This window comes from Citrus clementina, unplaced genomic scaffold (assembly GCF_000493195.1).
Source record: "Citrus clementina cultivar Clemenules unplaced genomic scaffold, Citrus_clementina_v1.0 scaffold_9, whole genome shotgun sequence".
Classification (NCBI taxonomy): domain Eukaryota; kingdom Viridiplantae; phylum Streptophyta; class Magnoliopsida; order Sapindales; family Rutaceae; genus Citrus; species Citrus x clementina.
The window spans coordinates 5,578,684-5,594,230 of NW_006261964.1; the positions used below are offsets into that span (position 1 = coordinate 5,578,684).

Here is a 15,547-nt window from a genome sequence, read left to right on the forward strand (position 1 = left end):
AAACAAGCTTTTACCCGCGATTAGGCCTCGATTCTGTAATATGCAAGAACTGCCTACTATGTCTCCATTAATTTGGAAGCCTACGAAGAATTAGAAGCGTCTTTCCTTTTGTCACATTAACTAACAAGCTGAATGTGTCCTAGTCGCTTGTGTATTTTCACAAGCGAGCAGAAGAGATATATGCCGACTTTTGTGCATCGGAGAATTAAAGTTGCAATGTTGTGTGTAATGTATATTTCATCTTTAAATCAAATATTTAGAAAGAATAAGATGATATCCTATGATTAGGCTTATGTTCTATAATATGCAAGAACTGCCTGTTATGTCTTGATAAATTTGGATTGGGTTGGATTTGACATGTTTATTTGTTTAATTTATTAATTCTTCTCAACCCAATTAACAATGGATTGAGTTTGATTTTCATAAACTGAATCTAATTCAATCCATGTCCACCTCTAGAAATTAAATTCTTTTGTAATATATTCTTAGAAAAATATTTTAACAAGGAACTATTTTAAAATTAAAAAAGGGGGAGAAGTTCTCATTTCTACCTAGGATATTGTTGCATATAAAACATTGAAATGAAAAAAAAATTAGAAACTAGACTTTTGAAATTTCAAATGTCCTCACAACACTCAACATCGTCAATGGCAAAAACACACACGCAGGTTAATTAAGTCATGCCTTGCCTCTCAAGAAGTGTCGCATTCTCGAGAAAAAATTCCACATACATTAAAGGTCGTGTATGTAGCTAAAAGTTGGAATCTTTAATTTATATGTAACCAATCGAATAAATAAATATTCTACAGTAGTCAAAGTTGCCGTCTATCTTGTTTTATAACTTGTAATTATTATAAAAATCTAGTTTTCCACTTATCTAGAAGTGAGTGTGTGTGTGTGGATAGATCTCACCTCACATTCACAAATCACAATAGCAGAAGATTATGGCAACAAAAGTGAAGGTTTTGGGGTTTTGGTGTAGTCCTTTTGTGTTTAGGGTAGTATGGGCATTGAAGCTAAAGGGTGTTGAATTTGAATACATTGAAGAAGACGTCTTTAACAAAAGCACCAGGCTTCTTGAGCTGAACCCAGTTCATAAAAAGGTTCCTGTGCTTGTTCATGATGACAAAGTGATAGTTGAGTCGTTTGTTATTCTGGAGTACATCGATGAGACATGGCCACAAGATCCGTTGCTGCCTCAAGATCCTTATGAAAAAGCCACGGCTCGATTTTGGGCTAAATTTGCAGATGAAAAGGTGAGTGTTAATGTTTTTACAACTTTGAATTCAATTAAAACTTCGATTTGACTTTTTCAAAACAAGTTTGTGGTTTTTCGGTTAAAAGTTCTCTCTGAACTAAAACAATGGTTTGGCCTCCTAATTTTTTATTTTTAGCTGATGCAAACTGCATGCAAGTCAACGTGGACCAAAGGAGAGGAAAAAGAGGATGCTCTGAAAGCAACAATGGAAGCTTTGGAGAAGATAGAGGGAGAACTCAAAGGAAAAAGCTACTTTGGAGGAGAGAACAAATATGCGTATTTGGAAATTGCAATTGGATGGATCAATTACCTTCTACCAATTTGGGAAGAAATTGCATCCATTCAATTTCTTGACCCGAAAAGATTTCCAGCCATTACTGCATGGAAAAGCAAGTTTCTGGATAACCCTTTGATCAAAGAAACCCTGCCACCAAGGGAGAAATTGCTTATCTATTTTCACGAGCGCGTCAAACAATGGGAGATTGACGCTACAATCCGTGAACTGGCGGAGACCAAACTTGAAAATTAATTAACTAATCGAATTATCATCTCTGCACGTGTCTCCTTTCTGTACGCTCTGTATGATTTCGTTGTTTTTTATTATTATTGTTATTATTATTTTTATAAGTACTTTGGGTCAAGTTGAATCTGTATTGAGAAAATAAAGAAGAGGTATGACCTATTTATTATGCTTTGGCGGGACAAAAATTATACATTACTTTCATGGAACTATTTTTTCAGATATATGGAATTTGTAGCTAGATCAAGAGTTAAAGAGTTGAAGATTAGCTTCAATCTTATAAACATGGCCTAAAGTTCATCCTATATTAATGTAGGATTTTTCCTTAATTAACTTCTGTTATGTGCACATCAATTTTTTTTTTGTTAGATCCTTATCACATAGAAAGATAATTTGGATCCACTCATAGGTGAATTTGTCTATTATTACATATTTAAATCTATGAGTTTAATTCATGTTCAAAAACTCATTTAGATCTTGAGGAATATTGCCTTTAACCCAATATTCATTTGCAATTAAGTGGAGATCCTCCCATGTAATGAAAAATTGTTTTATTTAAATTAAATTAAACAAGAAACACATTTCATCAATATACTATAACGGGAAGAGCATTTGGCGCCCCTGAGCATTGATTAAACTTATTTTCTATTAGAATTTATGTTGCTAGTATAATTATTGGGCAAATTAATTGTTTCCAAAAGGGCATCATACATTAGTTCTTATCATTTTTGTCAACTTCATATAATTAGGAGAAATTCTATAAACAGACTCTTAAAGATTTTAGATTTAAAAGCTATAAAATAAGATGAAAAAAAAACTACCTTACAATAATTGTATGTTACAATGATAATAAGTTTTTATAAGATAGACGGACCCACTATAAGCTGAGTTAAAAATATCAAATATATGCATCAATTATTTGGAGGTATGTATAGAACATTCATTTTTTTATATTCTACTAACATTCTGTTGCTAAAAATAATAATGTTATACTAGTTTAGTTAGGATAACTAATTTATATTCCAATTGATGTGACATTATTTGATTAACTTAAGTGATAGTTAGTTATTAAATTTTATCATTTCACATAAATTAAAATATAAACAAAATATTCCAACTAAATAAATATAGCATCACTCATTTTTAAAAATTTTAAGTTTTTGGAAATAACGAATATCTCCCGTTGTATATATAATATATTAATACCTGATAAATTTATTAAAATAAAAGAATTGCAAAGAATACAACTAGCAGCTAGTTCGAGAAGGACCTAAGGGAGCCTTACTCTTAACAAATTAACAATTTTCAAAGCCTATACCTATTAGAAAAGACACTTAAAAATAATGAATAATCAAACAGATCTGCAGTAAGGTATATATCACAAGATATTGTGATGTAATCAATTATGAATTTATGTTGGACTATTAATGTTGTTGTTACACTTAGGTGTTACACTTAGAAATTCCCGGCCATTGCTGAATGGAGCACCAAGTTTCTGAAACACCCTGTCATCAAAGAAAACTTGCCACCCAGGGACAAGACGCTTGCCTATTTTCACAAGCGAGCAGAAGCGATTATGCCGACTTTTGTGCATCGGAGAATTAAAGTTGCAATGCTGTGTGTAATGTATATTTCATCTTTAAATCAAATATTTAGAAAGAATAAGATGATATCCTATGATTAGGCCTATGTTCTATAATATGCAAGAACTGCCTGTTATGTCTTCATAAATTTGGAAGCCTACAAAGAATTAGGAAGCTTCTCTCTTTTTATCAGAATTTTGCAAATAACGGTTGTATAAATGGTTTCAAAGATGAGTTTATTTAGTAAAATAATGGGAGTAGTAAATTTTAGTTAAGGGACAGAGGCTGCATTAGGCATCCTAGTGGGTGTATAACTAAAAAAAAATATTTTTTTATATATTTAATAATAGATCTTTTGAAAAGATGGGTTTATAAAATAGTTTAGTGGATGTCATCACTTAAATTTTAACAAATAATAATAATAACAACTCTCTAAAGAAAATCAAGCAAAAATAATAATAGCTTGAAGACTTAATACTACCTGGAGGAGCTGCAAGCATCATGAGACAGGATAGCCTTAAGCCCTTGACCATATCTTGGGGGCTGCATCACTGTACCACCACCCAAATCATCATACTGCAGGCTCAATTTAGACAAGAAAATTCTATCGGTTTACTAAGGCCCAATTTAATCTAACTCAATCTAGTTAAATTAATATAGGTTGATTGGGTCATAATGGGTTGATTCGGCCAATTTATTAAGTGGTGATAATTGACTCCCTTATTTTATCTAACTAGCCCCCCACTTTTTAATTAAATCCATTAAAAATTTGAAATTAATTTTTATCCCTTAAAATATCTCAACTAATCCCAATTTTATTTTTATTATAATTTTTTTTTCAACCATCCATCGTATAAAACTTATGAAATCTATTTTAAAAAAACTCTAAAAACATTTAAAAAGAAAAGAACATCATATTATTTATCGTTAGATGTTGGTTACAATGGAAAATATTTAGTTTTATGATGGGGAATTATGTGCTTTGTTACTATTTGAATTTAATTTTAAATTCCAAATCATTTTTTAAACTTTTATATTTGAATTTTTTGTATTTTTAATTTTGATCAATTCAATCAACCCAACCCAACCAAACCATTGCTGATGATTTAAGGGTTGGATTTGACATGTTTATTTGTTTAATTTATTAATTCTTCTCAACCCAATTAACAATGGATTGAGTTGGATTTTTATAAACTGAATCCAATTCAACCCATGTCCACCTCTAGAAATTAAATTCTTTTGTAAAATAGTGTTAGAAAAATATTTTAACAAGGATCTATTTTTAAATTAAAAAAGGGGAGAAGTTCTCATCTCTACATAGGATATTGTTGCATATAAAACATTGAAATGAAAAAAAAATTAGAAACTAGACTTTTGAAATTTCAAATGTCCTCATAGAACTCAACACCGTCAATGGCAAAAACACACACGCAGGTTAATTAAGTCATGCCTTGCCTCTCAAGAAGTGTCGCATTCTCGAGAAAAATTCCACATACATTAAAGGTCGTGTGTATGTAGCATAAAAGTTGGATTCTTTAATTTATATGTAACCAATAAAAAAAAAAATAATAATAATCTACAGCAGTCAAAGTTGCCGTCTATCTTGTCTTCTAACTTGTAATTATTATAAAAATCTAGTTTTCCACTTATCTAGAAGTGAGCGTGTGTGTGTGGATAGATCTCACCTCACATTCACAAATCACAATAGCAGATGATTATGGCAACAAAAGTGAAGGTTTTGGGGTTTTGGTGTAGTCCTTTTGTGTTTAGGGTAGTATGGGCATTGAAGCTAAAGGGTGTTGAATTTGAATACATTGAAGAAGACATCTTTAACAAAAGCACCAGGCTTCTTGAGCTGAACCCAGTTCATAAAAAGGTTCCTGTGCTTGTTCATGATGACAAAGTGATAGTTGAGTCGCTTGTTATTCTGGAGTACATCGATGAGACATGGCCACAAGATCCGTTGCTCCCTCAAGATCCTTATGAAAGAGCCATGGCTCGATTTTGGGCTAAATTTGCAGATGAAAAGGTCAGTGTTAAAGTTTTCACAACTTTGAATTCAATTAAAACTTCGATTTGATTTTTTCAAAACAAGTTTGTGGTTTTTCGGTTAAAAGTTCTCTCTGAACTAAAATACTGGTTTGGCCTCCTAATTTTTTATTTTTAGCTGATGCAAACTGCATGGAAGTCAACGTGTACCAAAGGAGAGGAAAAAGAGGATGCTCTGAAAGCAACAATGGAAGTTTTGGAGAAGATAGAGGGAGAACTCAAAGGAAAAAGCTACTTTGGAGGAGAGAACAAATATGCGTATTTGGAAATTGCAATTGGATGGATCAATTACCTTATACCAATTTGGGAAGAAATTGCATCCATTCAATTTCTTGACCCGAAAAGATTTCCAGCCATTACTGCATGGAAAAGCAAGTTTCTGGATAACCCTTTGATCAAAGAAACCCTGCCACCGAGGGAGAAATTGCTTATCTATTTGCACGAGCGCGTCAAACATCGGGAGATTGACGCTACAATCCGTGAACTGGCGGAGACCAAACTTGAAAATTAATTAATTAATCGAATTATCGTCTCTGCACGTGTCTCCTTTTTGTACGCTCTGTATGATTTTATTGTTTTTTATTATTGCAAGTACTTTGGGTCAAGTTGAATCTGTATTGAGAAAATAAAGAAGAGCTATGACATATTTATTATACTTTGACGGGACAAAAATTATACATTACTTTTATGGAACAATTTTTTCAGATATATGGAATGTGTAGCTAGATCAAGAGATAAAGAGCTTCAATCTCCATAGCCTAAAGTTCATCCTATATTAATGTAGGATTTTTCCTTAATTAACATCTGTTATGTGCACATCAATTTTTTTTTGTTAGATCCTTGTCACATAAAAAGATAATTTGGGTCCACTCATTGGTGAATTTGTCCATTATACCATATTGAAATCTAAGAGTTTAATTCATGTTCAAAAACTCATTTAGATATGGAGGAATATTGCCTTTAACCCAATATTCATTCGCAATTAAGTGGAGATTCTCCCATGTAATGAAAAAATTATTTTATTTAAATTAAATTAAACAAGAAAAACATTTCATCAATATACTATAATGGGAAGAGCATTTGGCGCATGAGCATTATTTACTTTATATCCATTTATTACTTGTCATGTATGTATAAATATTCTCACGATTAATTGAAGCATGCATGGGATAAGGATCAAACGAATAAAAAAAAAGCAATTCTCTTAGAATTCTCAAAATTTTTCTATTACAAGAATCATTCTTTCAGTTACATTGCCCTCGTTCTTCTCCAACCCCAAATTAAGCAAAATCCTACTTATTATTTCTACTAGAAAAATTAAACCATTTAAATTAACATATAAGGATAAAATCTTATTTTGCCACGTGTCCAACTTTTAAATAATGAAAAGGATACAAAAGGAATAAAGGAAAAAAAAGGGATAAAGTGTATTCTCTAACCCTAAAAATAAGGACACTGTATAAAAAAATAATAGCTAAAAGAGAAGGGACTTCCACACGTTCCACCTCTACTCACAATCCACTGAGAAAAATGGAGGCGTAAACATTTCTCTCCTCTCTCAAGAGAGTAAAAGAGGAATCTCTGAAGGAGTATTAATGCTCCTCTAGACTGCTTAATTACTAGTTTTTTTTTTTTTTAACAATTCTTCTATGATCAAAACGCTTAAGGATATTATCAATTTTCCACCAAAGTTATTTTGACATATCAGTCAGTACCATGGTTTGGTGAAAACAATATTTTGCAACCAAAAGTTTACACTTTTAGCATTTTCCCACCATTCCATTAAAACTTAGTTAGTATTTAACATAAAATACATAAAAAGTCGATTTTACCCCTGAAGCATAAAAGATTATTTATCCTTTGAGAAGAAAGAAATAACAAAATATATAATTACAAAATTACCCCACAAAGTAGTCGCTACATTCAAATAACGGCTACTTTTCTGCTTATAAAAATTGGCTGCTACTCTCTCCCTAAGCCATTTCAACACCACAACAACAACAACCTCAATTCAAAGATCAACAACCCCATTTGAACACAAACAACCCTATTTGAAAAAGAAAGAAAATGGCAAGCCACAAACTCAAATTTTAATGCTTTATCATTAAAAAACAACTACAAGCCACTGCAAATATTTCAATACCACTACACCAACAAGCTCAAGCCATTTTTAAACACAAGCAAGCTCATTTTAACACCATCAACCAAGCCATTTTAATAGTAGCAACCTCATTTCAAAAAGTAAGAAAATGACATGCCAAATACTAAAAAATTAACACTTTATCATTCAAAGACAACAACAATTAGCCACTGTGAACACTATAATTAATCTAAACTAAAAAAATCCAGCTATTCTCAATCTTCATTCAAAACCAAACATACTTTTAGCCTTCATACATATAAATTTAAACAAAATAATAGCCTCAAGTAGTAACTTAAGTGTTAATAGTAGGGTTTGAACTAAGAAACCTACCGAAGTTACCTGCTATCCTAAATACTGCAACTGTGGAGTGCAAGCATATGCGATGGTATCTACTACCTTGGAAAATCCTAATAAACTCTTTTGGATATGCATGTTTAAAAAGTGTAATTTTTGGCAATGGGCAGCAAAAAAACATATAGAAATGCATAACACTACATCTGGTCATGACACGAACCTAAATGAAGATGAATGAATGATTAAGATGCATTGAAGCGAAGCTGAAATTGGTCATAGTTTTTATTTGTGGCCTTATGTTAGGCTTATTTATAAGAAAGTAATGTAATAGACATGAAAAAATATTGTAGCAATCAATCATTGTAGTTAAAGGATATAATGAAGCATTATAATTTAAGATGTAATGAAAATAAAAAATAATCAAAACAGTTGTGCATTCAAAATACATAAATATCGTGATGCACTACCAACAATATTTAAGAAATATAACAGCAGTCAATACACCAATAACAGTTTGTGGATTCCAAAAACATAATTGAAACTTAATGCACTAATAAAAGTATGTGCATTCAAAATACATAATATCTTAATGCTAACATTTCACAAACCATCTAATATTTATTAAGCTTGTGAGCCTTGAGTTGGATTGTGAGAAATATTATTGGCTTCATGTTAGCCTGCATAAAAAAAACTTATCACTTCATTATCTAAGACAACAATAATTATTTACAGACATCAAACATCAATATGAAACAATACCTCTTCTGCCTCTATTTGTCATTCTTTTATTACTTCCTCTTACTCTATTACCTCATCTTGATCTATTACCCCCTCAGCCCCCTCGACCTCTATTACCTTTTCGGCCTCTATTACCTCATCTTCCTCTATTAGCAGTAAAGCTCTATTCTGAACCACCTACATCCTATCTAAAGTGAAATATATAAATATAATCGAATTATCAATATCTACAACAAACTAAAAATTATTCAATATATAACAATAAATGAATTACCATTTTCTTTGTTCTCTTCAAAGTACTTGCTACATTAGAACTTTCTCTCGACCCATTAACTCCTTATTTAAAATTGCATATATAACAATTAAGAATTAAGTTCAATACATGCAAAAGCAATTAAAACAGTAGGTTCAATACACTGTTACCCGATTCTGAACTCTTATTTCTCTTACTATCGATTGCTTTAATGCCCATTCCTGACATTGTGTTCATCCCACCACAGAATGAAAAACATATATAAAATGATTTTTTTTTATTGGCTCAGTAGCTGCCATTTTCCTTGACTTTTTTGGTATTCCAATCTTCTTGATAATCTCAAGTGGAGAAAGTTTGGGCCTATCACGAGGGTCTCATGTAACCTTGTCAGGAATTGGTTTAAATATCACTGCATATATGTTCAAGTACGCCTCTTTGGTGAAGTATTTTGGTAGATACTCTGCTGTCGTGTATCTCGCATGATTAATTGCAGCCATAACATGAGTACATGGGATTCCAACTAGCTCCCAATAAACAAAATCACAAGACATGCTCATCAGATCAATAATAAACCTTTTTGCTAGATAATAACCATTGTCTTTAACCTAGAAACAAATTGAATAATAATTAAAAGAAGCACATACAGGAAAAAAATAATTATAATGAAAATGAATTAGATTTACACCTGAAAGTGAAGATCCTTATAAGCCATTACATTCATATTGCTTCTGATTTCATATGCATCATTCAATTCATTTTTCACTCTACGTGGAATGTTGGTCCAAGAAGTGCTTCTTTTTTCCTCTCTGTGAATAATGTCATAAACATGCATCTAATATCTTCAAGCATGGTCAAATAAGACTTCCCTCTGTGGGGTAAGATCCAACTATTGAAGCACTCTGAAGTATTGTTACTTGAACGATCCACTTTGCAATTCTTGTCATACTCATATTTTGACCAAGTAAACACAGCAAGCTCTGTCTCTAGCCACTACCATGTCTCTAACTTCTCTTTTTTGAGCTTTTCTCTAGCTAGGACCTCCAACAACAATTTCTGGTAAAGTTCATCAGAGATGTACTGCAAGTTTAAATGCAACCCGCATGATTCTTGCTGGTTATGAGCACAACATCGAAGAAGTGGTGTAAAGCTTGCTTAACTGTCTTGATAGTCCTGAACTCCCTTTCCTTCAATGGCAAGAGTGCATGGTTGAACTTATCTATAATTAGTTGTATATAGTTGTCTTATTAGCTTAATTATAGGGATCCTAATTTGTATAATTTCCCAAGATAGCTTCCTAGTTTCTGTATATATATGCTTCAGTATTTCAATGAAATATGTGGAAGATATTATTATTTTCCATATCAAATAATATAGTATCAGAGCATTAAGGTTGCAAAATTAAGGTTTTGTTTTAGGTCTCTTGCATAAACACAAATTAGGGTTTAGTGTCTTTTAGGATTCCATTTTGGTAACCATATTTGGAGTGGCCTTTTGTTCTCACCAGCTGCCCATAAAGGAAGCCCAGTTGCTGACCAGCGTTTCCCCGAAGTCCGGTGCTCAGAAGCCCGACTGCGTTTGTCTGGCGTTCTTCTTTGGTTGTTCCCTTATGCTTTTATGGTGGTTATGTGTTTCGTTTGTGTCAGTACAGCTTTTGTGCTTCGCTGATTTGTGTTTATCAAGGAGTTATGGTTGAGAAGAACTATGTTATTGTGTCCGATATGGTGCCTGTGATGTTTAAAACCACGGACTATAAGCTAAACGGCTTGAATTATTTGGATTGGAGCAAGACCGTTCGACTTTATCTCTGGAGTATTGACAAATATACTCATTTGACTGACAATCCTCCTAAAGATGATTTAAGGAAGACGTGGCTTAGAGATGATGCTTGCTTATTCCTACATATTCAGAATTCTATTGATAGCGAGGTAATTGGCTTGATCAATCACTATGAATTTGTTAAAGAGTTGATGGATTATTTAGATTTCTAGTATTTTGGTAAATGGAACCTTTCTCACATGTATGAGGTGTGCACATCATTTTACCGTCCAGAAAAACAAGATCAGTCACTTACGAATTATTTTATGGCATTTAAAAAGACTTTTAAGGAGCTTAATATGTTATTGCCTTTTAGCCCTAATGTGAAGATTCAACAACGCCAACGAGAGCAAATGGCTATCATAAGTTTCCTTGTTGGCATTTCCTCTGACTTTAAGACTGCTAAGTCATAAGTTCTTTCTGACTCTAAGATCTTCTCTTTACATGATGTATTTAGTCGAGTACTCCGCACAGAATGTACTATGTTTGTTCAACTCAGTGGTGCTTTGGTAAGTCGAAATAATAATTATGAGCCTGGGAGATCAACTAATCAAAATGGAAACAAATGAGGAGGCTCACAAGGGTTTGAAGCTCGGCCACAGGATTCTTGAGGAATTGTGTGCTATTACTGTCACAAGCTACGAAGTGTGAGTGTCGAAAGCTTTAGTACAAGAATCAAAAAGCTCATTCGGCTTATGTTGCATCCACTAATGATAATTCTGAAAAATCAGTTCTTATCCATGCAGATAAATTTACACAGTTCTCATAATATTAAGAATCACTAAAGTCTCCATCTCCTTCTGTCACTGTTATTGCTGATTCAGGTAAACCAAATGTGTGCCTTCTTTCCTCATCTTCCAAATGGGTCATTAATTCCGGTGCCACAGATCATATGACAGGTAATTCTAGTCTCTTTTTTACTTTTCAGGCATACACTTCCACTTCTATCATTACTTTAGCCGATGGGTCACCATCTTGTGTTCGTGGGTTTGGCATAATTACTCTTACCCCTCTGCTTCCATTATCGTCTATCTTATATTTACCTAATTTATCCTTTAATTTGATCTCTATAAGCCAGTTTACTCGCAATCTTAACAGTTCCATCTCATTTTTTTCCTGATCATTGCTTATTTCAAGATCTTATGACGAAGAAGATTACTGGTAAAGGACATGAGTCTGGAGGCCTTTCATCTCATTTATCCACCAATCCATCTTTTCCTTTGCTCAATAAGCTTTGTCCATAATTTAGTAAGGTGCCTTCATTAGATTATGAGTCGTGTCAGTTTACAAAAAACCATCGTCTTAGTTCAAGTCCAAGAGGTAATAAACGTGCTAGGGTTCCTTTCGAATTAGTTTATTTTGATGTTTGGGGCCCTTGTCCTATTTTGTCCAAACCTGGATTTAAGTATTTTGTTACTTTTGTGGATGATTATTCTTGTGTAACTTAGTTATACTTATGAAGAGTCATTCTGAGTTGTTTTCTCTTTTTTGTGTGTTTTGTGTTGAGATTAAAACTCAATTTAAAGTTTCAATCTATACTTTGCAAAGTGATAATGCCAAATAATATACGTCTGCTTTATTTCAATTTTATATGGTTCAGAATGACATACTTCATGAAACTTCTTATGTTGACACTCTATCTCAAAATGGAGTGGAAAAATGTAAGAACAGACATCTTTTAGAAACTGCACGAACCCTATTATTTTAAATGAATGTTCCTAAACCTTTTGGGCTGATGCAGTTTCTACAGCATGTTTTCTTAGTAATCGCATCCCATCATCTTTTCTTTATGGTGAGATCCCTTACAAAATCATTTTTCCCAATAAATTATTATTGCCTGTCGATCCTAGGATATTCGGTAGTATTTGTTTTGTTCGGGATGTTCGTCCGCATGTCACTAAATTAGATCCCAAGCCTTTGAAGTGTATCTTCCTTGGTTATTTTCATCTTTAGAAAGGTTATAGATGTTAATGTCCTAGTTTTAACAAATATCTTGTCTCAATTAATGTTACCTCCATGGAAAAACACACCCTATTTTTCGTCTTCTCTTCCTCCCGCACGTCAGGGGGGAGGATGATAATTTGTTAGTCTATTCTATCACATCCTCTGAACCTGTCTTGGCACCAACTCCTGTCAAGCTTCCTATTGTTCAAGTTTACTCCAGGCGTAAACCTCCAAATTCATGTCCTGCACATGTTCCTTCGTCATTAGATCTAGTCCCGGGCAATGATCTTCCTATTGCGTTACACAAAGGTAAACACCTATGTACTTATCTTATTTCTTCTTTTGTTTCTTATAACTGCTTGTCGTCTTCCTCTTGTTCTTTTATTGTATCATTTGATTCTATCTCTATTCCTAAAATTGTTCATGAAGCCATATCTCATCTTGGTTGGCATAATGCAATAATAGAGGAAATGAATGCTCTAGATGACAATGGTACTTGGAACTCAGTCGATTTACTTTCAAGGAAACGGGCTATAGGATGCAAATGGGTGTTCACGGTTAAAGTAAATCTAGATGGGTCAGTTGCTCGATTGAAGGCTCGTCTTGTCGCTAAGGAATATTCTTAAACCTATGGAGTGGACTATTCTGACACCTTTTCTCTTGTTACTAAATTGAAATTTGTTCTGTTGTTTATTTCTATGGCAGTTACTCATCATTGACCTTTGCATAAATTAGATATTAAGAATGCTTTTCTTCATGGTGATCTTTAAGAGGAAGTGTATATGGAGCAACCTCTTAGTTTTGTTGTTCAATAGGCGTCTGGGTGAGTTTGTCATCTCCGAAAATCTCTGTATGGTTTGAAACAGAGTCCTCGTGCTTGGTTCAAAAAATTTAGTCAGGCTGTTGAAAAGTTTAGTATGATGAAAAGCAAGTCTGACCATTATATATTCTACAAACAATCGGAAGCTGGTATCATTCTTTTAGTTGTGTACGTAGATGACATTGTCATTATTAGAAGTGATACTATCGGAATCTCGTCTCTGAAGTCTTTCATTCATACTCAGTTTTACACGAAGAAATTGGGGATGCTAAAGTATTTCTTGGGTGTTAAAGTCACAAGAAGTAAAAAAGGTATATTTTTATCTCAGAGAAAGTATGTCATTGACTTATTAACTGAGACATGAAAATTGGGGGCAAAGTCTTCCAATGACTCCAAACATACACCTTACAGGAGATGAAGAACTAATGGAAGATCCTGAGAAATATAGAAGGTTGGTTGGAAAGCTAAATTATCTTACAATGACTCGTCCAAATATTGTATATTCTGTCAGTGTTATTAGTCAGTTTATGTCATCCTCAAATTTTGTGTTACTTGAAAAGAGCACCCGGACGTGTTATATTGTATACAAATCACGGGCACACTCATATGAATGTTTTTCAGATGCAGATTGGGCAGGTTCCAAAGTGGATAGAAGATCTACATCATGTTATTGTGTTTTCATTCGAGAAACTTTGGTCTCATGGAAAAGTAAGAAGCAGAACATTGTGTCAAGATCGAGTGAAGAGTCAGAATATAGGGCTATGGCACAGTCTTTGTGTGAGATAATGTGGATATATCAGCTCTTGAGTGAAATAGATCTTAAAACTTCAGTACCAGCAAAATTGTGGTGTGATAACCAAGCTGCCCTTCATATTGCATCTAATCCTGTATTTTATGAGCGAACTAAGCACATTGAAATTGATTGTCATTTTGTTCGTGAGAAAATTCAGCAAGGTTTGATTTCTACATTGTATGTGAAGACTGGAGATCAATTAGGGGATATCTTTACGAAAGCTCTAAATGGGGTTCAGGTTGATTATCTATGTAACAAGCTAGGCAGGATTAACATCAATGCTCCAACTTGAGGGGGAGTGTTACATAATATAATTAGTTGTAGATAGCTATCTTATTAGCTTAATTATAGGGATCCTAATTTGTATAGTTTCCTAAGATAACTTCCTAGTTTCTATATATATATGCTTTTGTATTTCAATGAAATGTGTGGAAGATACTATTCTTTTCCATCTCAAATAACACATTATGTGTAACATACAACAACTCTTGAGCCGACACTTAAAATTTAAAATTACAATATACAACAATTGAGCTGTCACGAGTGACAACTCATAAATTTACCGTATATTAAATTAGATGTAATATACTCTAACCCTTTCCTCACATATTTAAGGTTGATGTTTCTAGACTGAAGAACCTGCACACAATTTCAAGTAAATTCATTAGGAAATTAATTTCTCCCAGCAGGTACTATACATCAATCTTAGAGACGCATTAAAACAAGACGGCAAACTCAAAATGCCAAAGACAATCACTGCATCTCATCGCCACATTATTCTGGACCAAAACCAATATGATATATGTGTCGAAGCCTAATGTGTCGAAGGCTTAGGCTGTCACATGCATGTTCAACATGCAAATGCAAACAAGTGTGCGAAAAATGTTGCCGCAACAACATTGAACAATCAAAGAAAAAAACAAAGGCCTTGGATATGGACATCAAGAACCGTCTGATCATATAATCAAAGTTGATCATATTCATCCGAGCCTCCACTGAACCGTCTGATGCACCGCTACACATCAAACCATTCTTCCAAATATGAACATATGCATAAAACTGTCTGCATGCTATTGTCTTAGTCGATCACAACACGTACACGCAGAATATTATATGTGTAAAACACTTGAGGGCATTTGCAGCCGTGCTACACTTAATGCCATTTTTGCATGCAAAAAAATCAAAACATTTAAACTAAGCCATCCGCCACGTCCCAAACTGTAATTCACTTCTATTCACCTATAAATACAACTGCACTCTAGCTCAATCTCTTCATCACACAGCAGAGTTTCAAAAGCTTTTCTTTTCTAAAAACAATTTTGGGCTTTTTTCTCAAA

At 33.3% G+C, this 15,547-nt stretch overlaps 2 protein-coding genes across 2 annotated transcripts; both read left to right on the forward strand.

The window, feature by feature from the left end:
- Nucleotides 1-879: 879 nt before the first annotated feature.
- LOC18032596 (probable glutathione S-transferase) lies at nucleotides 880-1,951 on the forward strand. The gene is made up of 2 exons (XM_006420174.2): nucleotides 880-1,256; nucleotides 1,395-1,951. Exons 1-2 carry the CDS (start codon nucleotides 945-947, stop codon nucleotides 1,785-1,787), a joined length of 705 nt encoding a protein of 234 aa, XP_006420237.1. The 5' UTR covers nucleotides 880-944; the 3' UTR covers nucleotides 1,788-1,951.
- Nucleotides 1,952-4,970: 3,019 nt separating this feature from the next.
- LOC18033106 (probable glutathione S-transferase) lies at nucleotides 4,971-6,065 on the forward strand. Its single transcript, XM_006420175.2, has 2 exons — nucleotides 4,971-5,390; nucleotides 5,529-6,065. Exons 1-2 carry the CDS (start codon nucleotides 5,073-5,075, stop codon nucleotides 5,919-5,921), a joined length of 711 nt encoding a protein of 236 aa, XP_006420238.1. The 5' UTR covers nucleotides 4,971-5,072; the 3' UTR covers nucleotides 5,922-6,065.
- The last annotated feature ends 9,482 nt before the right edge of the window (nucleotides 6,066-15,547 follow it).